Here is a 27,813-nt window from a genome sequence, read left to right on the forward strand (position 1 = left end):
CTTGGGATGGTTTCCTGCTGGCTCCGCTGTGGACGGGACTCTCGCTGCTATGTTGGATCCTCTTTGGACTGGACTCTCGCGGCTGTGTAGGATCCACTATGGACTGAACTTTTCACAGTATCATGTTAGACACGCTCGACATCCATTGCTTTCGGTCCCCTAGAGGGGGGGTTGCCCACATATGTGGTCCTCTCCAAGGTTCTCATAGTCCTCATTGTCACCGACGTCCCACTGGGTGTGAGTTTTCCTTGCCCTTATGTGGGCCTACCGAGGATGTCGTAGTGGTTTGTGTTGTGGTTTGTGCAGCCCTTTGAGACACTAGTGATTTAGGGCTATATAAATGAACATTGATTGTGAAGTGAAGTGAATTATATTTATATAGCGCTTTTTCTCGAGTGACTCAAAGCACTTTACATAGTGAAACCCAATATCTAAGTTACATTTAAACCAGTGTGGGTGGCACTGGGAGCAGGTGGGTAAAGTGTCTTGCCCAAGGACACAACGGCAGTGACTAGGATGGCAGAAGCGGGGATCGAACTTGCAACCCTGAAGTTGCTGGCACGGCCACTCTACCAACCAAGCTATACCGGTTGGTATGATTGATTGATCTAATTTTACACCCAAAAATGTGTTAACTTTTACCCTTTTAATATCTACTCCGTCTATTTGTGTTTGACTTTCTCTTCAGCATTATTTTAGTCTTACTGGGATTCAAAGATAGTCTGTTTTTGTCAAACCCATCCAGCCATCCATTTTCTACCGCTTGTGCTCTACCATGGTATCGAGCACTATTCTCTGGATAATCTAATTAAGACATATATATGTATATATATCCATCCATCCATTTTCTACTGCTTATTCCCTTTGGGGTCGCGGGGGGCGCTGGTGCCTATCTCAGCTACAATCGGGCGGAAGGCGGGGTACACCCTGGACAAGTCGCTACCTCATCGAAGGGCCAACACAGATAGACAGACAACATTCACACACTAGGGACCATTTAGTGTTGCCAATCAACCTATCCCCAGGTGCATGTCTTTGGAAGTGGGAGGGGCCTATCCCCAGGTGCATGTCTTTGGAGGTGGGAGGAAGCCGGAGTACCCGGAGGGAACCCACGCAGTCACGGGGAGAACATGCAAACTCCACACAGAAAGATCCCGAGCCTGGATTTGAACCCAGGACTGCAGGACCTTGGTATTGTGAGGCCGACGCACTAACCCCTCTGCCACCGTGAAGCCTCATTGTCAGACCATCTTTTTAATTTGTTCATTTTGTGCTGTTGTCCATCCATCCATTTTCTACCGCTTATTCCCATCATCTGCAAATAATATTAATTTTAAGTCGTTTGTAACTTTACGAATGACATTTATATAGAGACTGAACCATTTTGCTTGAACCCACTAAAAGACAGAAAACAATGTCCATTTTTGTTGAATTTCTATCTCCAAACTATTTGGATATCAAAAATGTTTTTGCAACAAGGAGCACTTCAATTATGAACCAGAAATGTAAGAAAAGATGAAAAGGGCCGCTAGTTATTTAAAAGGTATTTTATTTTTTAAAGTGGAGGTGTGGATCGGAAGTGGCACACTTCTGGCGCATGCGCAAACACATCGAAAGTCGCGGTAAAGGGGAAGGTCCAAGATGGCGGACTAAGCGGCGTGGCTCTCCGGAGAAGTTTCACATTTACGATCTTATAGATTCAAAAATAGCATCAAATACCTCAACTATTCGCCTTTTCTTAAGCCCGCGAAACGGATTTTGAGTGTGGAGTGACGGCGTGTTACCTGAAGTGAAGATTGAAGAGGTGATAGAAGATGGACGACTACTGCTATGCTAAGATGGTGACGTCATGTCAAAGAGAAAGTAAAAGAGAATCAGCGCCACCAACGGAGAACAATCTGAAAAGCCAAGATGAAGGTGAGTGTGTTGCGTTCCCTCATTTGAAAGCTATTTGAATTACAAGTTCTGAAAATAGAAATTAGCCGACTTTGTCGAACAATGTAAACAAAGAACCTCGAGGCGGAAATGTCTGTTAGAAGTTACCGCAGCAGTAAACAGTAGGCAAGCAACGATACTTGCTATAATCCAGACTGTAATCCTATTTTTTAATATTTTTCAATCAGCATTTTTGTTTGTGTCTGCAAACTTTCTCATCCTCTGATAAAACATGTACTAAAAAAACTGCAGACACTTTTTGTTCAAATCATTTTTGAGTTTGTGGATAAAAACATTGTGTCCATGAAATACCGTATTTCCTTGAATTGCCGCCGGGCATATAGTATGCGCCTGCTTTGAATTACTGCCGGGTCGAACTCGCATCGCAAAATAATTAGAGCATGCTTAGTATTACATCCTGGTCAAACTCGTGACGTCACGAGTGACACTTCCCCTGTCATCATTTTCAAAATGGAGGAGGCTGATTTCAATACCGGTAATTTGACATCGCATAAAGCGAAGAAGATTAAGAGCTATTCAGTAGGATTTAAGATCCAAGCTTACATCACACTCAATTTTTTACTGCATGCCTTTGGTAAGTGCCGGAGTGAGAATAGGTTTTACAATAATTAGCGCATGCTTACTTTTACTGCATGCCTTTAGTAGAGGTTTTAAATTAATTAGCGCCCCGGCGGCAATTCAAGGAAATACGGTAATCATCACATTTGTTTAATGTGTTGGTACACATTATTTTACAGTACCTCAAATTCAAACTGCACTTTATAATGTAGTTTTATTAAATGTAAAACCGTTACACCTCTAGTAAACACAATTATAGATTTGAACAAAATGACAGTTGTCAGCTGTGAGCATATATTACCTCCATCAAACATGGCGGAAATGTCTGTTACAAGATACTGTGCTAGTAAATAGTAGGGATGCAACTGTACTTGCTGTTATCCTGCACCGGAAAATCTGCCTTAATTTAAATAAAAAGTGATATAAATCGAGATTGGATGGTATATAGTTTGTATTTTTTTAAATTAATTAATTAATTGATCAGCTTATCAGTCAGCTTCGAAATCTTGTAGCTCGTCCTCCTTATGTTCAGCCTCAAAAATAGAAGGTTCTGAATCATAATTGTCCCAAAGTATTCTTTGATGGCACTCATGAAGTCTGCCTTTATTAGTAATAGTTGGTGGTGTTTTTTAAGAAAATGGCGAACGTTGTGATGCGTCTGTGGAAGTAATGCGCCGCCATTGGCTTAAAATGATTTAAAAAAATATATACATTTACATAAATATTACACGTTATTATGAATGTATCTGTTATTACATTACATATATACTTACAGCGTGTATATAAAAAGTTGCTGGATATTTTTTTAGAGTTTTTTTTTTATAGAAGAAATAAAGTGCATCCCCATTACATGCATTGTTAGCTGACTTTTGCTAGTGTTTATTTACTAGTTAGAATCAGTGATGGGCAATAGTGCACAACAAGTAGCGACGCTATGTAGCTTAACTACAGTTCCCAGTAGCGAGGCGTTAGCCTAGATCAGGGGTGCCCATTACGTCGATCGCGAGCTACCAGTCGACCGCGGGGGGTGTGTCAGTCGATCTCCAGCCAGGCTTTTAAAAAAAATAGACCTAAAAATGAGTGATCATCAATCTTCACCAAGACGTCACTTAAATGACATTCACGGTACCGGAGGGTCTTGTGAGATGACGCTGGCTGCTGCAAGATCATTATTATGAAAATATGACCGAGAGGAAGGCGAGAAACACTTTTTATTTCAACAGACTCTCGCGCCGTACCTTCCGTCAAAACTCTAAAGGCCGACTGCACATTTCCTATCTTCACAATAAAAGCCCTGCTTCATGCTGCCTGCGCTAACTAAATACAGAGTCTCGGAAAACTGGCGTGCACAAGCGACCCCTCAGAAAGCTGGCGTGTACATCACTTGTGCACGCCAGCTTTCTGAGACTCTTATTTTGTTAGCGCAGGCAGCATGAAGCAGGGCTTTTATTGTGAAGATAGGAAATGTGCAGTCGGCCTTTAGAGTTTTGACGGAAGGGACGGCGCGAAAGTCTGTTGAAATAAAAAGTGTTTCTCGCCTTCCTCTCTGTCATTTTTTCCTAATAATGAACTGGCAGCAGCCAGCGTCATCTCACAAGACCCTCGGGTGCCGTGAATGTCAATCAAGCAAGCTACGGAATTTGCCGGCAATGTTTTTCCTGTAAAGTGTATGGAAGCTGGATGAATTAGATGCCAAAAACCAATCACTTTCATGTGGTATTGTACAGAAAGGACAACTTTTTTTCTCCTCCATTTGAAAATGTGGGCGTTATCATCATTACTGTCTGATTCCAATCAATGCAAGTCATCAGAATCAGGTAATACACCAACTTATATTCTTGTCTTTGTGAAAGAAAGACATCTATATGTGTTACACATGCTTGTATTATCATTAAACACATTTAACTTGTTTACAAAAATGTCTCTTTCATAAATAAATAAATATAAATGATATATATAAATGAGGTAGATCCCCTCGAGTTGGTCAATTGAAAAGTAGCTCGCCTGCAGAAAAAGTGTGGGCACCCCTGGCCTAGATCCTTTTTTGAAGCCGTAGTGATACCGAACAACCCTACTACACACACATGCAGTACATAGAAGAAAGTTTGTTTTTGTTGTTTGTGTCTTGCAGACGTCCAGCAGCTGATGGGTAATCCCGAAGAAGTTTCCCCTCAGTCAGGGGGGAGCTCCACTTTGAAGCAGGAGACTCCACAACCACCCTGCATTAAAAAGGAAGAGAAGGAACTCTGCATCACTCAGGAGGGAGAGTGTCTTCTAGGACGAGAGGAAGCTGATTACACCAAGTTTCCACTAACTGTTGTCTCTGTGAAGACTGAAGATGATGAAGAGAAACCACAAGACAAAGACGAGGTTGAAGAACCTTTGAGCAGCGATAAAGACTGGGAAGGTAAAAATGTCCAAGCTGCTCAGTTTGTGGCAAAAGCTCTTTCATTATACACATGAAAACACACACAGGTGAAAAAAACATTTAATTGTCCAGTTTGTGGCGAAAGCTTTTCTTGAAATACAGTGGGGCCAAAAAGTATTTAGTCAGCCAGCGATTGTGCAAGTTCTCCCACTTCAAATGATGACAGAGGTCTGTCATTTTCATCATAGGTACACTTCAACTGGGAGAGACAGAATGTGGGGAAAAAATCCAGGAATTCACATTGTAAGAATTTTATAGAATTTATTTGTAAATGATGGTGGAAAATAAGTATTTGGTCAACCTTTCAGAAGCTCTCACTGATGGAAGGAGGTTTTAGCTCCAAATCTCACGATACATGGCCCCATTCATTCTTTCCTTAACACGGATCAATCGTCCTGTCCCCTTAGCAGAAAAACAGCCCCAAAGCATGATGTTTCCACCCCCATGCTTCACAGTAGGTGTTGTGTTCTTGGGATGCAACTCAGTATTCTTCTTCCTCCAAACAAGACGAGTTGAGTTTATACCAAAAAGTTCTATTTTGGTTTCATCTGACCACATGACATTCTCCCAATCCTCTGCTGTATCATCCATGTATCCATTTTGGTATAAACTCAACTCGTGTTTGGAGGTAGAAGAATACTGAGTTGCATCCCAAGAACACCACACCTACTGTGAAGCATGGGGGTGGAAACATCATGCTTTGGGGCTGTTTTTCTGCTAAGGGGACAGGACGATTGATCCGTGTTAAGGAAAGAATGAATGGGGCCATGTATCGTGAGATTTGGAGCCAAAACCTCCTTCCACCAGTGAGAGCTTTGAATGCTTGACCAAATACTTATTTTCCACCATAATTTACAAATAAATTCTTTAAAATTCCTACAATGAGAATTCCTGGATTTTTTTTTCACATTTTGTCTCACAGTTGAAGTGTACTTATGATGAAAATTACACACCTCTGTCATCATTTTAAGTGGGAGAACTTGCACAATCGGTGGTTGACTAAATACTTTTTTGCCCACTGTACCTATTTGACGCGACACATGAGAACACACAAGAAAAAAAAATAGTTCAGTCTGTGGCAAAAGCTTTTTTCAAAATAGACCTTTGACTCAACACATGAGAACACACACAGGTGAAAAAACACAAGTGTTCAATCAATCAAAGTTGATTTATATATTCCTTAAGCACACATTTTCTTATTATTAAGGTTTATTTGAAATAGGGGACAGATACAAAAAAAATAGCCATCCGAAACAGTTATCCAATGTATGCATCATAGTGTTTGTAGCCAAAGCTAATTTACAACACTTGTCCCCAACAACACAGATCCAACATCATTAAAATAGGAAAATAAAAAAATAGAATAAGGCAAAGATGAGTCGATAATAATGATAATAGAAATAATACAGACAAAGTGGAAACTAGATCAAAATTATTAATAACAACACATAGTGCAGACTAGATAAAAAACAATTAGTAAAACATTTGTAAAAACTAAACATTGGGAACACGATTGCTGCTCAACAAGCCATAATTTTGTTTGTTTTTTGAAAGTGACAAGTGCAGATATACTTTTCAAAGTGTCAGGTAAAGAGTTCCATAGTTGTTGATGTTTGTGACGGACTTCCTGTTGCCGTCACCGTGTGGGTTGCCATGACACTGGATGCAGGACGCGTCATAACAGGTTTGAGGAGGAGCCGGCAGAGTTGGCCGAGTACGCGTGCAGACGACGCCGGCTTAGCTCCTCGCCGAGCTAAATATGTGGTTCTCTCACCATCTCACCACCATTTCAAGACCATCAAGGCGTTCTGGAGCAAAATGTGCAGCAGAAAACTTGGTCGTCTAACAGGTTAATTCAAACCCTGAATTACACATCTGAAAACACACCCAACAAACTCAGAGGGCTGCACAAGCCACAAAGACATCCTAGGCACAGATCCCACATGAGGGCAAGAAAAAATTCTATTCAAAGGGAATTACGAGAATCCTTTGCAACCGGTGCAATGGACATAGATGGGCGGTAGATAACAGCTAGGTAGAGAGGTAGCGGCCTGACAGACCCCATAGTAAGCACCTAAAGATTCTTATATTAATTACTTAGGTTAGGGGTAAGGTCAAGGTTTTCATTGTATATTAGTGTGACCCCGCCACCCCTTTTTAAGGGGACGGGCAATATAATCATTCGCATAGTTAGGAGGAGATGCCTCCTTCAGAGGGAAATATTCATATAGCCGGTTTATAAAAGACACTGTCGAGTTTTGAGTGGAAAAAAGGTTTTCAAGTGTGCCTTTTAGTCAGGAAAATACGACAATAACGTTTTGGGACAAAATTATCTGATGTTCAAAAATTCCATATTATAGGTAGTGGGCTGTTTTGAGGATTTTTTGTTAATGTTATCCATAGTAGTGATATTGATAATGTTATGTTTGTTTTGTGTAGTGCGCCTTAAATAATTTGAATAATATATTATTCATATGATGGGGATTTTCAGATTGTTTGCCTGGTGCTGCGATAGATTGAACGCGTCATTATTTGCCACCTCAGTAGAATGCATGTTCACATCTGGTACAGTCACTACAGAAAAAAACATTGCAAGTTGTGTATAAATCTACGAGAAATGCGATGTGTGCAGGATTTTTTCCAGCCTGGATTTCGAGCTTAACTGACTCCTTACTTGGTCTAACCGAATTTCCAAGGAGACTCCCAAATTTCAGTGCCCCTCACGAAAATCACAGGGGGGCAACCATTCACCCAAATTTCTCCCGATTCCCACCTGGACAACAATATTGGGGGCGTGCCTTAAAGGCACTGCCTCAAACGTCCTCTAAAACCTTTCGTCACGTCCGCTTTTCCTACGTAAAAACAGTGTGCCGGCCTAGTCACATGATATATGTTGCTTTTACACACACACACACACGCTAATGCAATGCAAGCTTGGTCAACAGCCATACAGGTCACACTGAGGGTGGGCGTACAAACAACTTTAAGACTGTTACAAATATGCGCCACACTGTGAACCAACACTAAACGAGAATGACAAGCAAATTTCGGGAGAACATCTGCACTGTAACACAACATAAACACAACAAAACAAATACACAGAGCCCCTTGCAGCACTACCTCTTCCTGGACGCTACAATATAAAAATGTATTATTAGCCTGTGGGAAAAGTTTATTTTGATATTTACCTGAGAAGGCTGCAAATAGAAAAGAGGAATTCAATTTCTTTTTGAATTTGATTTTATATGCCATTGCTATTTTTTAAATTATTAGTTGTGTAGGAGTTAAGTTTAAATAACTGTCATATTGGGTGTTACAGTATACAGTGATATTGAGTAAAACCTAAATTTTGTATTTGCAAACCATAGAAAAAACAATTGTATCATAGTAAAACTCACATTTATTCAATATCACAGGTATTTTTAGACATTTTGCACGTTTGGATTAGGAATTATGTTGGAATACATTTTTATCGCTTTTTTCGCATTATCTCAGGATTCTAAGTACATTACTGTCAAATTTAATTAAAAAAATACTTTTTGCTTTTGCAAACCTTACTGAATGTGAAACTCGATTTTGCATGTCACTATAAAGTCATATAAGTCTCGCTTGTTCAATATTCAATGCAAAACTTGTTTGGGTCCCTATTAAAGGGTTAATTTGTTCAACCTTGGCCCGCGGATTTGTTCAGTTTAAAATTTTGGCCCACTCTGTATTTGAGTTTGACACCCCTGCTCTAGTGTATTTAGTCAAGTGTGACTTAACCAGTGATCTATGTTTCTAGATATAGTGATGGCGCCTTCCCGGTTAGGGTGAAGGCTGTCCCTCATCAGCAAGTCCGGTTTCCCCCAGAAAGACGGCCAATTATCAATGAACGTTCTCTACAAAAACTAGCCAGCCCTCCTGTTGCCCCCGGGTCAAAATGACCCGCCACTGGGTTAAAAACCAAAAAAAGTCCCCTAAACGATATTTTTCTTAACTGGAAATGTTATGACTTTTCCTAAATTGGCACCAGCAGTGGAAAAAGTGAAATGTTGCTTTTATTCACATTTCCATATAAGCTGTACAAAAAAGGTACACAGGTGGTCTTCGGGTCAAAATGACCCATGAGGCAAAAAGAGTTGAAACCAAGGTCACAGAGTTATTTACACACCACAGACTGTTACGATGTTTCAGTTGTTTTAGTCAATCAGTAGCAGAAGTAAAGAAGACAAATCATGTGGTCGTCTCGCGGACTGCTGTTCCTTTGATCAGTCTCAGATCAATTAGTAGTAGACGTGATCAAGACAGTAGCAGAAGTAAACAACACAAAGGCGTTCTCCCGGACGGCAGAGCTCTTTTTCTGTGGATTTCCAGAGATTATAAAGATGTATGGATAACCTGCAAATGCATTTGCAATGATAGTCAACGAAATCACAAAGGTGAGTTTTGTTGATTTTGACTGCCAGCTAATCGATGCTAACATGCTACGCTAATCGATGCTAACATGCTATTTACCGGCGGTGCTAAAGCAGACATGGCACAGAGATGTATGGATAACCTGCAGATGCATTTGCAACTATATTACGTTTCCTTCCACCCACATTTAATGCGAAACAAACACTTACTAATCGACGGATTTAAGTTGCTCCAGTGTCACAAGATGCGAAAGTCCTGATCGTTTGGTCCGCACATTTTACCGGCGATGCTAACGCAGCTATTCGGCCATGCTATGGCTATGAATAGCGTCAATAGCTATTCGCTCAATAGCTTCAGTTTCTTCTTCAATACTTTCATACTCCAACCATCTGTTTCAATACATGCGTAATCTGTTGAATCGCTTAAGTCGCTGAAATCCGAGTTTGAATCCGAGTTAATGTCACTATATCTTGCTGTGGTATTCCCATTGTTTGTTTACATTGGCAGCACTGTGTGACGTCACAGGGAAATGGCCAGTGTCTTCGCAGAGAGCGGAAATAAGGCACTTTAAAGCTTTATTTAGGGATATTCCGAGACCGGTAAAATTTTGAAAAAAAAATACAACAATCCACTGGGAACTGATTTTAATTGTTTTAACTCTTTTGAAATTGTGATAATGTTCCCCTTTAACACCTACTCAAGACTGCTACGATTTGATGACCGTGAGTCAAGACCAGCAAGACGTGTGACAGAAAAACTTGCAGCCATAAGAGAGGTCTGGGACAAGTGCGTGGAGCGGCTGCCCTACCTCTACAATCCAGGTCCTGGCGTAACAGTGGATGAGCAGCTGGTTCCATTTAGAGGTAATCTATTTTCTTATTTGTAATAAAAGTGATTTTCACTATTGATTTGTCTGACTTTTTTCTGTGGCACTGATGCTAATCACTGATGCTAATGTCTTCTGTCCAAAGGTCGTTGTCCTTTCCGGGAGTATAAGCCGAGCAAGCCAGCAAAATATGGTATCAAGTCATTAGCTGTGCTCGGAAAATGCAAGTCTACACCGGGAAGCCGACCAGTGGATGCCCAGAGAAGAACCAGGGGATGCGAGTTGGTGCTTGATGTGGACTGAGGGACTGAGGGCTTACAATCTGACAGTTGAGAATTTCTTCACATCTTATGAACTCGGGACAGCAGCTCCTGAAGAGGAAGATCACCACGGTTGGTTCAGTTCGAAAGAACAAGCCTGAGCTCCCACCTGCACTGCTTGGGTCAAAGGAGAGAGAGGTTTGCTCATCAAAGTTGGCCTTCACGCCCACTTCCACTCTAGTTTCTTACCTCCCAAAGAAAAACAAGAATGTAGTTCTTCTGAGCACACAGACGGTGACGTTAGCGACCATGAGGACAGGAAGCCTGTCATCATCCTAAACTACAACCGCAACAAGGGAGGTGTGGACGACCTAGATAAGGTAATTGGAACATACAGCTGCGGAAGGATGACTGCCCGCTGGACCCTGGTCATCTTCCACAACATCAATGCCTTTGTGATTTGGAGAGAGATCAACCCGCTCTGGATGTCTCATAAGCAGAACAAGAGGAGGGTGTTCCTGGAGCAGCTGGGAAAGGAACTTGTGATTCCACTCATTGAAAGAAGGAAGAAGAATCCGCAGCAGTCCAAGTCATGTGACTCGAGTCTGGTGTATACAGAGAATGAGGACAACAGGAGGGTTAAGCGAGACTAATCTGCGATACCTCTCATCATTGCCTCTCGCAGGCAGGAGGCCAGAGACAAGTACTCGATGCCTGGACATCTTTCTAGCGAGATTACAAGTCCTAGCTATGTTCCTCCTTGTGATCTGTGACTGGCTCATCCTGGTGTCATTGGAGCCAACGTGTACAACTATGTTTGCGTAGCTATAGTGGTGCTATTGGCCTGTCGTACGTCTTTACTAGGCCTGCTGCGAGTTAGCTCCCTAAGATTAGCTTTAAAGGGGAACATTATCACAATTTCAAAAGGGTTAAAAACAATAAAAACCAGTTCCCAGTGGCTTGTTGTATTTTTTGAAATTGTTTTCAAAATTTTACCGGTCTCGGAATATCCCTAAATAAAGCTTTAAAGTGCCTTATTTTCGACTCTCTGCGAAGACACTGGCCATTTCCCTGTGACGTCACACAGTGCTGCCAATGTAAACAAACAATGGGAATACCACAGCAAGATATAGTGTCATTAGCTCGGATTCAAACTCGGATTTCAGCGACTTAAGTGATTCAACAGATTACGCATGTATTGAAACAGATGGTTGGAGTATGAAAGTATTGAAGAAGAAACTGGAGCTATTGAGCGAATAGCTATTGACGCCATTCATAGCCATAGCATGGCCGAATAGCTGCGTTAGCATCGCCGGTAAAATGTGCGGACCAAACGATCAGGACTTTCGCATCTTTTGACACTGGAGCAACTTAAATCCGTCGATTGGTAAGTGTTTGTTTCACATTAAATGTGGGTGGAAGGAAACGTAATATAGTTGCAAATGCATCTGCAGGTTATCCATACATCTCTGTGCCATGTCTGCTTTAGCACCGCCGGTATATAGCATGTTAGCATCGATTAGCGTAGCATGTTAGCATCGATTAGCTGGCAGTCAAAATCAACAAAACTCACCTTTGTGATTTCGTTGACTTTATCGTTGCAAATGCATCTGCAGGTTATCCATACATCTCTGTGCCATGTCTGCTTTAGCACCGCCGGTAAATAGCATGTTAGCATCGATTAGCGTAGCATGTTAGCATCGATTAGCTGGCAGTCAACATCAACAAAACTCACCTTTGTGATTTCGTTGACTATCGTTGCAAATGCATCTGCAGGTTATCCATACATCTCTGTGCCATGTCTGTCTTAGCATCGCCGGTCAAATGTGGAGACACTCTGGCACATTCAATGGGGGTCTGGCGGCAGACACTTTGGCATCTTGGGGCCAGTGGTGCAACTTGAATCCCTCCCTGTTAGTGTTGTTACACCCTCCGACAACACACCGACGAGGCATGATGTCTCCAAGGTTCCAAAAAATAGTCAAAAAAACGGAAAATAACAGAGCTGAGACCCGGTGTTTGTAATGTGAAAATGAAAATGGTGGGTGTGTTACCTCGGTGACGTCACATTCTGACATCATCGCCTCCAGCGCGATAAGCAGAAAGGCGTTTAATTCGCCAAAATTCACCCATTTAGAGTTCGGAAATTGGTTGAAAAAATATATGGTCTTTTTTCTGCACCATCAAGGTATATATTGACGCTTACATAGGTCTGCTGATAATGTTCCCCTTTAATGTCAGGTGCTCTGACCCTGGGAATACACTTGATTATGACTGGTTTGCTAAGCTGTTTGTTTCGGGTGATGGAGACCCCTATGACTAAGGGTGCCCAGTAGACTGGGGTGTAGGACTATGTAAAGGGCTAAATCTATTATGCGTCTCAATCGGTTCACCTTTGCTTGCAGGCTGCTTAGAGCTGCTACAAACTGGGCTAGTCAGCTCGCAACAGCTAATGCTACGGTCCGCCGTGTCTAAAGTTACGAAATGACTCAGCTCTAGTTGGCGGACAAGGTCCTCTAGTAGGGCCAACCTATCCCTGAGAACGGTGCACGAAGAGCAGGGAGCCACACTCACGTTGTTTCTTTCACCGAGTCGAGTTCTTGATGTCTTCGGTGGTCGCAACGTGTGGCAGCAGGTTCCTACAGACCGTCGCCGTGCTCAAACTTACAGCACCTTGTATTCCCAATTGGTCTCCCATCCAAGTACTGACCAGGCCTGACCCTGCTTAACTTCCGAGATCGGACGAGATCGGGCGTGCTTAAGGTAGTAAACTGTAAGTCATTAGTTGACTGCTAATTGGTCAGTTTTAACTGCGCTAATATTTGGCATCAAGTTCTACGTATCTACATGTGCACAGCAGGGGAGCTGGTTAACTTCTGAGAGTAGTATGTGTGTTTGTGACAATGTCAACCTGTTGTCTGAGTGACGTCAGTGAGTGAGCGGGCGAGTAAAGAGAGAGCAGCGGGACAGGTGTAACAACTACATTATACATGTCACTATTTAAAGGCCTACTGAAATGAGATTTTCTTATTTAAATGGGGATAGCAGGTCCATTCTATGTGTCATACTTGATCATTTCGCGATATTGCCATATTTTTGTTAGTTTAGAAGCCCAAATACCTCCATATTGCACTTCACACACCCTCTTTATTAACCAGTAGAATTGTCCTTTGTTGCCTTTCTTCCTCTCCACGATGTTATTGCTTGTATGCACTTTGTGTGTGCGTTTTGACACACTCAACATCATGCGCCTCGGCTCTGTAGTCACCGCCACACAGCAGCATTCAGATGAAAGAACGGTACTCGTACTTTTCAAAGGTGGTATAGTACCGACTTCAATTGATTAGTCCCACTATACTTTATTAGTAGCAGTATACTGTACAACCCTACTACACACACATACAGTACATGGAATAAAGTGTGTTTTTGTTGTTTGTGTCTTGCAGACGTCCAGCAGCTGATCGGTAATCCAGAAGAAGTTTCCCCTCAGTCAGGGGGGAGCTCCACTTTGAAGCAGGAGACTCCACAACCACCCTGCATTAAAAAGGAAGAGGAGGAACTCTGCATCACTCAGGAGGGAGAGTGTCTTCTAGGACGAGAGGAAGCTGATTACACCAAGTTTCCACTGACTATTGTCTCTGTGAAGACTGAAGATGATGAAGAGAAACCACAAGTAGACAACCTCTTAGCTCCACTATCAGATAGTGAGGCTGAAGATGAGGTTGAAGAACCTTTGAGCAGCGATACAGACTGTGAAGGTGACATGAGGACTCACACTGACAACAAACACTCTGAATGCTCTTCAAAGAAGAGAGGTAAAACATGTTTGAGCTGCTCAGTTTGTGCTGAAAGTTTTACTAAAAAGGGCCATTTGACTCAACACATGAGAACACACACAGGTGAAAAACCATGTAATTGTTCAGTTTGTGGAAAAAGCTTTTCTCAAAATTGCAGTTTGATTAAACACATGAGAACACACACAGGTGAAAAGCCATTTAAATGTTTAGTTTGTGGCAAAAGCTTTTCTCAAAATTACCATTTGACTCAACACACGAGAACACACACAGGTGAAAGACCATTTAATTGTTCAGTTTGTGGCAAAAGGTTTTCTCAAAATTCCAGTTTGACTGAACACATGAGAACACACACAGGTGAAAAGCCATTTAATTGTTCAGTTTGTGGCAAAAGCTTTTCTCAAAATGTCAATTTGACTCAACACATGAGAACACACACAGGTGAAAAACCATTTAAATGTTTAGTTTGTGGCAAAAGCTTTTCTCAAAATTGCCATTTGACTCAACACATGAGAAAACACACAAGTGAAAAACCATTTGACTGTTCAGATTGTGGAAAAGGCTTTTCTCAAAATTGCAGTTTGACTGAACACATGAGAACACACACATGTGAAAATCCTTTCTGTTGTTCAGTTTGTGGCAAAAGCTTTTCTCGGAATAGCATTTTGACTCAACACATGAGAACACACACAAGTGAAAAAAAATTTAATTGTTCAGTTTGTGGCAAAAGCTTTTATCAAAATAGCTTTTTGAGTCGACACATGAGAACACACACGGGTGAAAAACCATTTAATTGTTCAGTTTGTGGTAAAAGCTTTTCTGAAAATCGCAGTGTGACGGAACACATGAGAATACACACAGGTGAAAAGCCGTTTAGTTGTTCAGTTTGTGGCAAAAGCTTTGCTCAAAGTAGCCATTTGACTCAACACATGAGAACACACACAGGTGAAAAACCGTTTAGCTGTCCAGTTTGTGGCCTAAGTTTTTATCAAAATTGCCGTTTGACTCAACACATGAGAAAACACACAGGTGAGAAACCATTTAAATGTTTAGTTTGTGGAAAAAGCTTTTCTCTAAATTGCCATTTGACTCAACACATGAGAACACACACAGGTGAAAAACCTTTTAGTTGTTCAGTTTGTGGCGAAAGTTTTTATCTAAATTGCCGTTTGACTCAACACATGAAAACACACACAGGTGAAAAACCGTTTAGTTGTTCAGTTTGTGGCGAAAGTTTTTATCAAAATTGCCATTTGACTATACACATGAGAACACACACAGGTGAAAAACCGTTTAATTGTTCAGTTTGTGGCAAAAGCTTTTCTCTAAATAGCAATTTGGCTCAACACATGAGAACACACACAGGTGAAAAAGCATTTAAATGTTCAGTTTGCGGCAAAAGCTTTTCTCAAAATTGCCGTTTGACTCAACACATGAGAACACACACAGGTGAAAAACCATTTCACTGTTCGATTTGCGGTGAAAACTTTTCTATTAAGAATCGTTTGACTGAACACATGAGAACACACACAGGTGAAAAACCTTTTAGTTGTTCAGTGTGCTGTAAAAGGTTCCCACATAAAGCAGACACAGTAAAACACATGAGAACACACAAGGGAAAATAAGCAATTAGCTGTTTAGTTTGTGGTATGTTGCTCATATGTGGCGACATCCACCCTACCCAGGACCTCCTCACTGCTTCTTTCACAAATATCTGAGGTATTCATACAAACTTTGATTATTTGGAGTATAATCCTATATATGGGGTATTATCTACTCATGACCCCATGAAACCTTCCTGAACAGTAAGATAGATGATGCTTCAAGTGCTTGGTTACTCCTTCTTCAGTCCAGGGACCTGGGGCCTCATGTGTCAAGTTTGTGTACGCTCAAAAACCTGCACTACACCCTTTTTCACTGCAAAGTTGAGATGTATCAAAACTGACATAATTAAAATGCAGCATGAGACACTGCACACTGATATAGTTCTGTGAAAATGATTGTCTTCTGTGCAAATGTAAAGAAAGTGAACAGTGTGTGATTTACTGCAATACTGTCACTCTTTCTACTTTTTATTTGTGCTTTGTTGGAATTGTTCACACATTGCACTGCTTTTATTTTTCTATCAATACACATTATGTCTAGAAGACAGGAAGTAACTCAACACTCTTGAATAGTTTCTACCTCAGTTTGTAAGGTTTGTTGAGTTAGTGAAGTGAAGTGAATTATATTTATGTAGCGCTTTTTCTCTAGTGACTCAAAGCGCTTTACATAGTGAAACCCAATATCTAAGTTACATTTAAACCAGTGTGGGTGGCACTGGGAGCAGGTGGGTAAAGTGCCTTGCCCAAGGACACAACGGTAGTGACTAGGATGGCGGAAGCGGGAATCGAACCTGCAACCCTCAAGTTGCTGGCGCGGCCACTCTACCAACCGAGCTAAACCGCCGTTAGCACAGTACTAATATATGGAAACGACAAATGAGGTAGTTGATACATAGAATAGTTTTTATTCATGCTTTATTTAGTTTTTGTTCAATCCTAGATGGGTTGTGACTTAAAGTTTAATTGCTTTGTAGAAACACTGAGATTAAGTCTAAGTTCATTGTGTTTTTTAATTTGTTTCTGAAAATGCACTATTGTTTTTCCTCTTGTTCAACTAACTTGAAGTGTTTTGTCAAGAGGATTATTTGTATGTACATTTTTTTGAATGTGCTTGTTCTAATTTGGGCCGAAGTAAAATAAAGAAAATAATCTGAAGTTGTTGTAGTTATATTTTTAAGTGATCATGCCATGATTTTACCCGTCCCGCCCACGTGGAAATAGATTTTCCTCCATGGGCCCCTGAGCTAAAATGAGTTTGACACCCCTGGTTTGAGTTTAAGGCCTACTGAAATGAGATGTTCTTATTTAAACGGGGATAGCAGGTCCATTCTATGTGTCATACTTGATCATTTCGCGATATTGCCATATTTTTGCTGAAAGGATTTAGTAGAGAACATCCACGATAAAGTTCGCAACTTTTGGTCGCTAATAAAAAAGCCTGGCCTTTACCGGAAGTAGCAGACGATGATGTCACAGGTGTGAGGGCTCCTCACATCCTCACATTGTTTTTTATGGGAGCCTCCAACAAAAAGAGCTATTTGACTGAACAGATGAGAACAAACACATGTGAAAAACCATATAAGTGTTCTGTTTGTGGCAAAAGCTTTTCTGTTAAGAGCCCTTTGACTCGACACATGAGAACACACACAGGTAAAAAAAAAACATTTAATTTTTCAGTTTGTGGCAAAAGCTTTTCTTTTAAGAAAACCTTGACTCGACACATGAGAATAAAAACAGGTAAAAAAAAAAAAAACATTTGTTCATTTTGTGGCAAAAGCTTTCATGAAAATATCTATCAATCAATCAATGTTTACTTATACAGCCCTAAATCACAAGTGTCTCAAAGGGCTGCACAAACCACAACACGAACCACTACGACATCCTCGGTAGGCCCACATAAGGGCAAGGAAAACTCACACCCAGTGGGACGTCGGTGACAATGATGACTATGAGAACCTTGGAGAGGAGGAAAGCAATGGATGTCGAGCGGGTCTAACATGATACTGTGAAAGTTCAATCCACAATGGATCCAACACAGCCGCGAGAGTCCAGTCCAAAGCGGATCCAGCAGGAAACCATCCCAAGCGGAGGCGGATCAGCAGCGCAGAGATGTCCCCAGCCGATACACAGGCAAGCAGTACATGGCCACCGGATCGGACCGGACCCCCTCCACAAGGGAGAGTGGGACATAGGAGAAAAAGAAAAGAAACGGCAGATCAACTGGTCTAAAAAGGGAGTCTATTTAAAGGCTAGAGTATACAAATGAGTTTTAAGGTGAGACTTAAATGCGTCTACTGAGGTGGCATCTCGAACTGTTATCACAATTCCCGTTTTCATATGAGTTGGCAAATTGTGTTAGATGTAAATATAAACGGAATACAATGATTTGCAAATCATTTTGCTGCTGATCCGCCTCCGCTTGGGATGGTTTCCTGCTGGCTCCGCTGTGAACGGGACTCTCGCTGCTGTGTTGGATCCGCTTTGGACTGGACTCTCGCGGCTGTGTTGGATCCATTATGGATTGAACTTTCACAGTATCATGTTAGACCCGCTCGACATCCATTGCTTTCCTCCTCTCCAAGGTTCTCATAGTCATTATTGTCACCGACGTCCCACTGGGTGTGAGTTTTCCTTGCCCTTATGTGGGCCTACCGAGGATGTGGTAGTGGTTTGTGCAGCCCTTTGAGACACTAGTGATTTAGGGCTATATAAGTAAACATTGATTGATTTTCAAGCCATATTCAGTTGAATATGCTACAAAGACAACATATTTGATGTTCAAACTGATAAACATTTTTTTTGTTGCAAATACCGTATTTCCTTGAATTGCCGCCGGGCATATAGTGTGCGCCTGCCTTGGATTACTGCCGGGTCAAACTCGCTTTGCAAAATTATTAGCGTATGCTTAGTATTACCGCCGGGTCAAACTTGTGACACTTCCCCTGTCGTCATTTTCAAAATGGAGGAGGCTGATTTTAATAGTTTGAAATCGCATAAAGGGAAGAAGATTAAGAGCTATTCAGTAGGATTTAAGTTCCAAGCTATTGAATATGCTAAAAAGAACAGTAAGCAGCTATGTGAAATTAGTGGCGTGTTGTGCAGGGACGGATATGACGTGGCGAGTGCACGACGGACCTATGCTGGCTATGGAAACAACCGGGCTGAAATAAAGCATCATTCCGGTCCTAAATACCCAGTGTATTATTTATACAATAACATTCATGTTGGCAGTGGTGGGATAAAGAGATCACCCACAGAGCAGAACGGGAGGGGGAGTTGCCCGAGGATAATTCTGTCGTCGCCCGCACCCGAGCTAACTGATAGCAGAGGTCTGATAGCGGTTTTCTAAACTGGATTTTCAATCATGGCAGGAGGTAATAAAGGAAGATCTCCATACTACACGGTCTAGCTCCATCCTATCTTGCCGATTGTATTGTACCATATGTCCCGGCAAGAAATCTGCCTTCAAAGGACTCCGGCTTATTAGTGATTCCCAAAGCCCAAAAAAAGTCTGCGGGCTATAGAGCGTTTTCATTTCGGGCTCCAGTACTCTGGAATGCCCTCCCGGTAACAGTTCGAGATGCTACCTCAGTAGAAGCATTTAAGTCTCACCTTAAAACTCATTTGTATACTCTAGCCTTTAAATAAACTCCCTTTTTAGACCAGTTGATCTGCCGTTTCTTTTCTTTTTCTTCTATGTCCCACTCTCCTTTGTGGAGGGAGTCCGGTCCGATCCGGTGGCCATGTACTGCTTGCCTGTGTATCGGCTGGGGACATCTCTGCGCTGCTGACCCACCTCCGCTTGGGATGGTTTCCTGCTGGCTCCGCTGTGAACAGGACTCTCGCGACTGTGTTGGATCCATTATGGATTGAACTTTCACAGTATCATGTTAGACCCGCTCCACATCCATTGCTTTCCTCCTCTCCAAGGTTCTCATAGTCATCATTGTCACCGACGTCCCACTGGGTGTGAGTTTTCCTTGCCCTTATGTGGGCCTACCGAGGATGTCGTAGTGGTTTGTGCAGCCCTTTGAGACACTAGTGATTTAGGGCTATATAAGTAAACATTGATTGATTGATTGATTGATCGAGACAGAGAGGCTTTTAAAACTGAAGAAAGATAAGGAAGACTTCTCTAAACAAGTTATTAATGCTTTTGATCAGAAGAAGCTGGCATGGGTTTCATTTATAAGTAAAGCTAAGACCATTTTTCATGTATTTTTTATTTAGCCTTTATTTAACCAGGTAAAATCCCATTGAGATCAAAGATATCTTTTCCAAGGGAGACCGGGCCAAAAGGGCAGCAGCAAGGTTACATTAAAAACAGTCGACAACACATAAAACATCACATTTACAACATTAAAACTTGCTCATATGACACGGATGTAGTACTGGCTGTCCAGAGTCGGGACCCAGGATGGACCGCTCGCCTGTATCGGTTGGGGACATCTCTACGCTGCTGAGCCGCCTCCGCATGAGATGGTTTCCTGTGGACGGGACTCTCGCTGATGTCTTGGATCCACTTGAACTGAACTCTCGTGGCTGTGTTGGAGCCACTATGGATTGAACTTTCACAGTATCATGTTAGACCCGCTCGACATCCATTGCTTTCGGTCCCCTAGAGGGGGGGGGGGGGGGGGGGGGTTGCCCACATCTGAGGTCCTCTCCAAGGTTTCTCACAGTCAGCATTGTCACTGGCGTCCCACTGGATGTGAATTCTCCCTGCCCACTGGGTGTGAGTTTTCCTTGCCCTTTTGTGGGTTCTTCCGAGGATGTTGTAGTCGTAATGATTTGTGCAGTCCTTTGAGACATTTGTGATTTGGGGCTATATAAATAAACATTGATTGATTGATTGATTGATTGACACGTGCACAATGCATACAGACAAGGTAGACTGCAATCCTTTCACTGAAGCTTTAAACTCATTTAATGTAGCAAGGCTTTGAAGTTGAATATTCGATTGTAGGTTATTCCAAGCTTTTGGTGCTGAAAATGATAACCATAATAACTTTTTTTTTTTTTTTTATTAAATGTGCTTTTCATGATGGTATCCTTACATCACACTCAAATTTCTACTGCATGCCTTTGGTAAGTGCCGGAGTGAGAAGAGGTTTTAAAATAATTAACGCATGCTTACTTTTACCGCACGCCTTTGGTAAGTGCAGGGGTGAGAAGAGTTTTTAAATTAGTGCCAATTCTAGGAAATATGGTAAGCATTAACCTTAGAATTTGATGCCAGCAACACGTGACAAAGAAGTTGGGAAAGGTGGCAATAAATACTGACAAAGTTGAGGAATGCTCATCAAACACTTATTTGGAACACCCCACAGGTGTGCAGGCTAATTGGGAACAGGTGGGTGCCATGATTGGCTATAAAAGCACCTTTCATGAAATGCTAAGTAATTCACAAACAAGGATGGGGTGAGAGTCACCACTTTGTAAGCAAATTGTCGAACAGTTTTAGAACAACATTTCTCAACGAGCTATTGCAAGGAATTTAGGGATTTTACCATCTACGGTCTGTAAATTCATCAGAAGGTTCGGAGAATTTGGAGAAATCACTGCATGTAAGCGATGATATTATTATTATTTTCTTGATTCTTTGTTGTTGCTATTTTTGTGTTATGACATTTTGTTATTGGATCATTATGTACTGCATTTTAATCTTTTGTTTTGTGATTGTGTTATGTTTCAATTCCAAAACCAAACCTGAGCCAGCAACACTCAGAACTGCAATAAACAGAGCAATTGAGAGGAGACACCAACACCACACAGAACAAACCAAAAGTAGTGAAACAAAAATGAATATTATCAACAACAGTATCAATATTAGTTATAATTTCAGCATAACACTGATTAAAAATACCTTATTGACATTATCATTAGACATTTATAAAAATAAAAAAAAGAACAATAGTGTCACAGTGGCTTACACTTGCATGGCATCTCATAAGCTGGACAACACACTGTGTCCAATGTTTTCACAAAGATAAAATAAGTCATATTTTTGGTTCGTTTAATAGTTAAAACAAATTTACATTATTGCAATCAGTTGATAAAACATTGTCCTTTACAATTATAAAAGCTTTTTTGAAAAAATCTACTACTCTGCTAGCATGTCAGCAGACTGGGGTAGATCCTGCTGAAATCTATGTATTGAATGAATACACAATCCTTTTGAATCGGAAAAATATCGTTTTTGAACCGAGAATCGAATCGAAAAAATCAATATGTTATCAAATCGTGACCCCCAAGAATCGATATTGAATCGAATCGTGGGACACCCAAATATTCACAGCCCAGCCCTAATATATATATATATATGTATATATATATATATATATATATATATATATATATATATATATATATATATATATATATATATGTATATGTATATATATATACATATATTATATATACAAACATATATATATACACATACATATATATATATATATATATATATATATATATACATATATATGTATATATATGTATATATATATATATATACATATATATGTATATATGTTTATATGTTTATATATATGTATATATGTATGTATATATATAAATATATATGGTAAATAGGTTGTACTTGTATAGTGCTATTCTACCCATTTTAAGGAGCCAAAAGCGCTTTGACAGTATTTCCACATTTGGGCATTCACACACACATTCACACACTGACGGTGGGAGCTGCCATGCAAGGCGCTCACCAGGATCCCATCAGGAGCAAGGGTGAAGTGTTTTGCCCAAGGACACAACGAACATGACTAGGATGGTAGAAGGTGGGGATTGAACCAGTAACCCTCAGATTGCTGGCACAGCCACTCTGCCAACTTCGCCACGCCGTGTGTGTGTGTGTATGTATGTATGTATATATATATATATATATATATATATATATATATATATATATATATATATATATATATATATGTAACTGCTGTGTACCCGTCCCGTCAAGAATCCACACACAGGCTGGTTTGGATGATGTGGTTCTTTACTGGTAGCTGCAATGAGTGATCAGAATGCACATACACACAATATGTGGTTAGCAACTCTGCTGGTTTCCATGTCATTAGCAGAGTGCAGGAAGTCTGCTCAAATACATAACATTTTCATATTTTTACAAATACATGAAATACAATTACAGGTGTAACTTAATACAATGGTTTTTAACAGTATACTTTTTCTGTGTGATCGTATAGTGGTTTTAACTTGCTTTTAGCTTCACTGGTATTACAATCAATTCAATACAATATATTTTTAACTTGTTTTTTTTTCAACCAACATCCTTTTTTATATATTTATGAAATAGAAAATAGAAAAGTACAAAATACAATACAAGACATGACATGACAAAATCATTAAATTGACTTTTAGCACCCTCTGGTGGCGACTAGCGAAAATGACAGACCACGTTGTGTCCATGCCAAAATGTCGGACAATTCAAACTTAAACATGAACGTACGAACACGTAACACGCAAATAGTGCAACAATTATTACCTGCAATGAGTGATCAGAATGCACATACACACAATATGTGGTTAGCACCTCTGCTGGTTTCCATGTCTATAGGGGAAAATAATATGGACTTCAGTGCAACATAGTAGTACATCTAAGGTGAGCAACAACTAATAATATGGACTTCAGTGCAACATAGTAGTACATCTAAGGTGAGCAACAACTAATAATATGGACTTCAGTGCAACATAGTAGTACATCTAAGGTGAGCAACAACTAATAATATGGACTTCAGTGCAACATAGTAGTACATCTAAGGTGAGCAACAACTAATAATATGGACTTCAGTGCAACATAGTAGTACATCTAAGGTGAGCAACAACTAATAATATGGACTTCAGTGCAACATAGTAGTACATCTAAGGTGAGCAACAACTAATAATATGGACTTCAGTGCAACATAGTAGTACATCTAAGGTGAGCAACAACTAATAATATGGACTTCAGTGCAACATAGTAGTACATCTAAGGTGAGCAACAACTAATAATATGGACTTCAGTGCAACATAGTAGTACATCTAATGTGAGCAACAACTAATAATATGGACTTCAGTGCAACATAGTAGTACATCTAAGGTGAGCAACAACTAATAATATGGACTTCAGTGCAACATAGTAGTACATCTAAGGTGAGCAACAACTAATAATATGGACTTCAGTGCAACATAGTAGTACATCTAAGGTGAGCAACAACTAATAATATGGACTTCAGTGCAACATAGTAGTACATCTAAGGTGAGCAACAACTAATAATATGGACTTCAGTGCAACATAGTAGTACATCTAAGGTGAGCAACAACTAATTCAAAACAAAGATTCCACAACATAACATTTCAACTGCTGTTAAATAACTGTGTATCTTACAATGAATATTACGTTAGCTTTAGTGTCATTTACAATACTTTGCGGAGCAATATCGGAACATGTCTTACCATTAGCAGAGTGCAGGAAGTCTGCTAATAGCTCCCGGTTTCCGGTCATATTTATAGATTTTCAGGTACCAGCAGATGGCGCAATTGGACCTCATTGCATTACAAAACAATGTACATATTTTAGCAGGAATTTCACTCAAATAAATAAAGTATTTTTTTATACCCGTTACATATATATATATATATATATATATATATATATATATATATATATATATATATATATATATAATTTTCAAAGAGTCGTTGCAGATTATTTGATGTTAGATATTTTTGCAAATCATTGTTTTAAAACAAGATTAAAATGCCTTTATTTTGAAAAACAACTGCTATGGAGTAGGAAACGGAAGTTGCTGACTTCTAGCGCATGCGCAAATGTACGTAAAGCCAAGCAAAAAGATAAAGACCGCAGGCTGTGTTTTTTGTTGTTGTTGTTGTTGTTGTTGTTGTTGTTGTTGTTGAGATCCTTCGAAATCACGATCTTAAAGTCATATGATTCACAGCAAACATAGCAAGAAACATCTCAATTCGTATCGAATTGAGTTTGGAGTGTTACCTGAAGTGAAGATTGAAGACGTGATAGAAGATGGACGACTACTGCTATGCTAAGATGGCGACGTCATGTCAAAGAGAAACTGAAAGGGAATCAGAAACTTCCAGCAAATCACCAACGGAGATAAAGACAGAAGATGAAGGTGAGTGAGTTGACGTTTTGTCATTGGAAATCTGTTTGAATACAAGCCCTTAAAATGTGAAATGAGCCGACCTCGTTGAAGAATGTAAAGAAAGAGCCGCCATGTCTGTTAGCTTGAAGAAGGCGTGGAGTTCACATCAGAGGAGATGAAAGAATGCAAAAGTCACATGAAGAAAGTGGAAGAGCAAAACAACTGCTTCCTATGTTTGGCAAACTCCACATTTAAAAACACATCTGCCAGCATTACTAAGCTAAGTTATTCATCGAGTCCATCAAGTTATCCGATTGATTTTAGAGTAAATTAGGGCTGGACAATTAATCCGATTTTTAAAATCCAATTTCAATTAAGTCTTGGCACGATCATAAAAATGTCATCGTAAAAAAAAACAACTGACCGGCCATGCGAATTCTTGAGCCTGTAACAGTTAAATGGATGAGTGAGCGTATGATTGGAAAAAAAGACCATCCTACTTGTTATTTGACACGGTGTTATGTTCTCGGTTTTGCCGATATCAGGGGTGTCCAAACTTTTTCAACTGAGGGCTGCACATGGAAACGTGGACCCCGAGTTAAACAAGTTCTAAAACGTATTATTGTTTCACCATTTAGTGGTCAATTGTACGGAATGTGTACTGTACTGTGCAATCTACTAATAAAAGTTTCAATCAGTCAACAATTAAAACATGCGGGGGGCATTTTGATATTTTTCATTTACAACTCATAACAAAATATATGGATTTAATTTGTATTTGTTTTTACCTTTAGTATTACCGGGGACCATAAAGGGCGGTATAGCTCGGTTGGTAGAGCGGCCGTGCCAGCAACTTGAGGGTTGCAGGTTCGGTAGAGCGGCCGTGCCAGCAACTTGAGGGTTGCAGGTTCGATCCCCGCTTCTGCCATCCCAGTCACTGCCGTTGTGTCTTTGGGCAAGACACTTTACCCACCTGCTCCCAGTGCCACCCACACTGGTTTAAATGTAAAAATTAGATATTGGGTTTCACTATGTGAAGCGCTTTGAGTCACTAGAGAAAAAGCGCTATATAAATATAATTCACTTCACTAAGTCAGGAGTGTCAAACTCAAATACAGTGTGGGCCAACATTTAAAACTGAACAAAGCCGCGGGCCAAGGTTGAACAAATTAACCTTTTAGGTGGTAGCGTGTATTGTAGTGTCCCGGAAGAGTTAGTGCTGCAAGGGGTTCTGGGTATTTGTTCTGTTGTGTTACGGTAGATGGATAGATAGTACTTTATTGATTCCTTCAGGAGAGTTCCTTCAGGAAAATTAAAATTCCAGCAGCAGTGTACAGAGTTGAGATCAATTTAAAAAAGAGTAAAAAGTAAATAATGGGGGTTTAAAAGGAAACAAAATAGAGAAATATTACAAAAAGAATAAAAACAATGGGAATAACAATATAACAGTAAAATAAGAATATAACAAGACAAAGTAGGCAGTAGTGACCATGTTATGAAAACGTATTGCACTGTTATTGTTTTGCATCCCCTGTCATCCTAGTACCCCCCTGCCCCCCGCCCCAGAGAGGAGTTGTACAGTCTAATGGCGTGTGGGACAAAGGAGTTCTTGAGTCTATTAGTCCTGCACTTGGGATGAAGCAGTCTAGAACTGAACAGGCTCCTCTGGCTACTGATAACACTATGCAGAGGGTGACTGGCATCATCCAGGATGCTCACTAGTTTGTCAACAGTCCTCTTCTCTGCCACCGTCACCAGTGTGTCCAGTTTCATTCCCATTGTAGAACCGGCCCGCCTGATCAGTTTCTCAAGTCTGGAGCTGTCCTTCTTAGATGTACTGCCCCCCCAGCACACTACCATGTAGAACAGATGTTCGGATGTTCTCCCGAAATGTGTTTGTCATTCTTGTTTGGTGTGGGTTCACAGTGTGGCACATATTTGTAACAGTGTTAAAGTTGTTTATACGGCCACCCTCAAGTGTCACCTGTATGGCTGTTGACCAAGTATGCATTGCATTCACTTATGAGTGTTTGTAAGCCGCTTATATTATGAAGCTGTTTGTATGTGGGATAAGCGGACGTGACGACAGGTTTTAGAGAACGTTAAAGGCACGGCCCCCAATATTGTTGTCCGGGTGGAAATCGGGAGGTATTCGGGAGAATGGTTGCCCAGAGAGATTTTCGGGAGGGGCACTGAACTTCAGAAGTCTCCCGGGAAAATCGGGAGGGTTGGCAAGTATGAATATTAGCGGTGAATGCGGTGTTACAGCCGCACCCCCACTGTATAACACCGGCGGGCCAGCTCTAATGTTAATTTGATATTGCCTCAAGGGCCAAATGAAATTGCATGGCGGGCCAAATTTGGCCCGCGGTCCAGAGTTTGACACCCATGGTCTAAGTCAGGGGTGCCCATTACGTCGATGGCGAGCTACCAGTCGACCGCGGGGGGTGTGTCAGTCGATCTCCAGCCAGGCTTTTAAAAAAAATAGACCTAAAAATGAGTGATCATCAATCTTCACCAAGACGTCACTTAAATGACATTCACGGTACCGGAGGGTCTTGTGAGATGACGCTGGCTGCTGCAAGATCATTATTATGAAAATATGACCGAGAGGAAGGCGAGAAACACTTTTTATTTCAACAGACTCTCGCGCCGTACCTTCCGTCAAAACTCTAAAGGCCGACTGCACATTTCCTATCTTCACAATAAAAGCCCTGCTTCATGCTGCCTGCGCTAACTAAATACAGAGTCTCGGAAAACTGGCGTGCACAAGCGATCCCTCAGAAAGCTGGCGTGCACATCACTTGTGCACGCCAGCTTTCCGAGACTCTTATTTTGTTAGCGCAGGCAGCATGAAG

At 40.8% G+C, this 27,813-nt stretch overlaps 2 protein-coding genes and 1 pseudogene across 4 annotated transcripts in view; 1 reads left to right on the forward strand and 2 right to left on the reverse strand.

Moving 5' to 3' along the window:
• LOC133548443 (gastrula zinc finger protein XlCGF57.1-like) overlaps nucleotides 1–27,813 on the reverse strand; it is a 351,444-nt gene that overhangs the window by 141,667 nt on the left and 181,964 nt on the right. The gene's annotated exons all lie outside the window — the stretch shown is intronic.
• LOC133551574 (zinc finger protein 883-like) lies at nucleotides 1,632–16,979 on the forward strand. Of its 3 annotated transcripts, XM_061900271.1 has the most exons (4): nucleotides 1,632–1,917; nucleotides 4,646–4,921; nucleotides 10,043–10,203; nucleotides 10,312–11,384. In XM_061900271.1, the coding sequence occupies exons 1-3, from the start codon at nucleotides 1,815–1,817 to the stop codon at nucleotides 10,087–10,089; spliced, it is 426 nt and encodes a 141-aa protein (XP_061756255.1). In that variant the 5' UTR covers nucleotides 1,632–1,814; the 3' UTR covers nucleotides 10,090–10,203; nucleotides 10,312–11,384. The 3 variants fall into 3 exon arrangements, with proteins under 3 accessions (XP_061756255.1, XP_061754817.1, XP_061755512.1); XM_061898833.1 differs by lacking the exons at nucleotides 10,043–10,203; nucleotides 10,312–11,384 and adding an exon at nucleotides 13,873–16,979; XM_061899528.1 differs by lacking the exons at nucleotides 4,646–4,921; nucleotides 10,043–10,203; nucleotides 10,312–11,384 and adding an exon at nucleotides 13,873–16,979.
• On the reverse strand, nucleotides 13,088–13,205 carry LOC133563033 (5S ribosomal RNA; annotated as a pseudogene).

The sequence above is a fragment of the Nerophis ophidion genome, linkage group LG01 (assembly GCF_033978795.1).
Source record: "Nerophis ophidion isolate RoL-2023_Sa linkage group LG01, RoL_Noph_v1.0, whole genome shotgun sequence".
NCBI classification, from domain to species: domain Eukaryota; kingdom Metazoa; phylum Chordata; class Actinopteri; order Syngnathiformes; family Syngnathidae; genus Nerophis; species Nerophis ophidion.

Coding starts and splice junctions, on each gene's coding strand:
- LOC133551574 (XM_061898833.1), top strand. CDS start 1,815: ATGGACGACTACTGCTATGCTAAGATGGTGACGTCATGTCAAAGAGAA. Junction 1,918..4,645: donor TCTGAAAAGCCAAGATGAAG/GTGAGTGTGTTG, acceptor TGTGTCTTGCAG/ACGTCCAGCAGCTGATGGGT. Junction 4,922..13,872: donor CAGCGATAAAGACTGGGAAG/GTAAAAATGTCC, acceptor TGTGTCTTGCAG/ACGTCCAGCAGCTGATCGGT.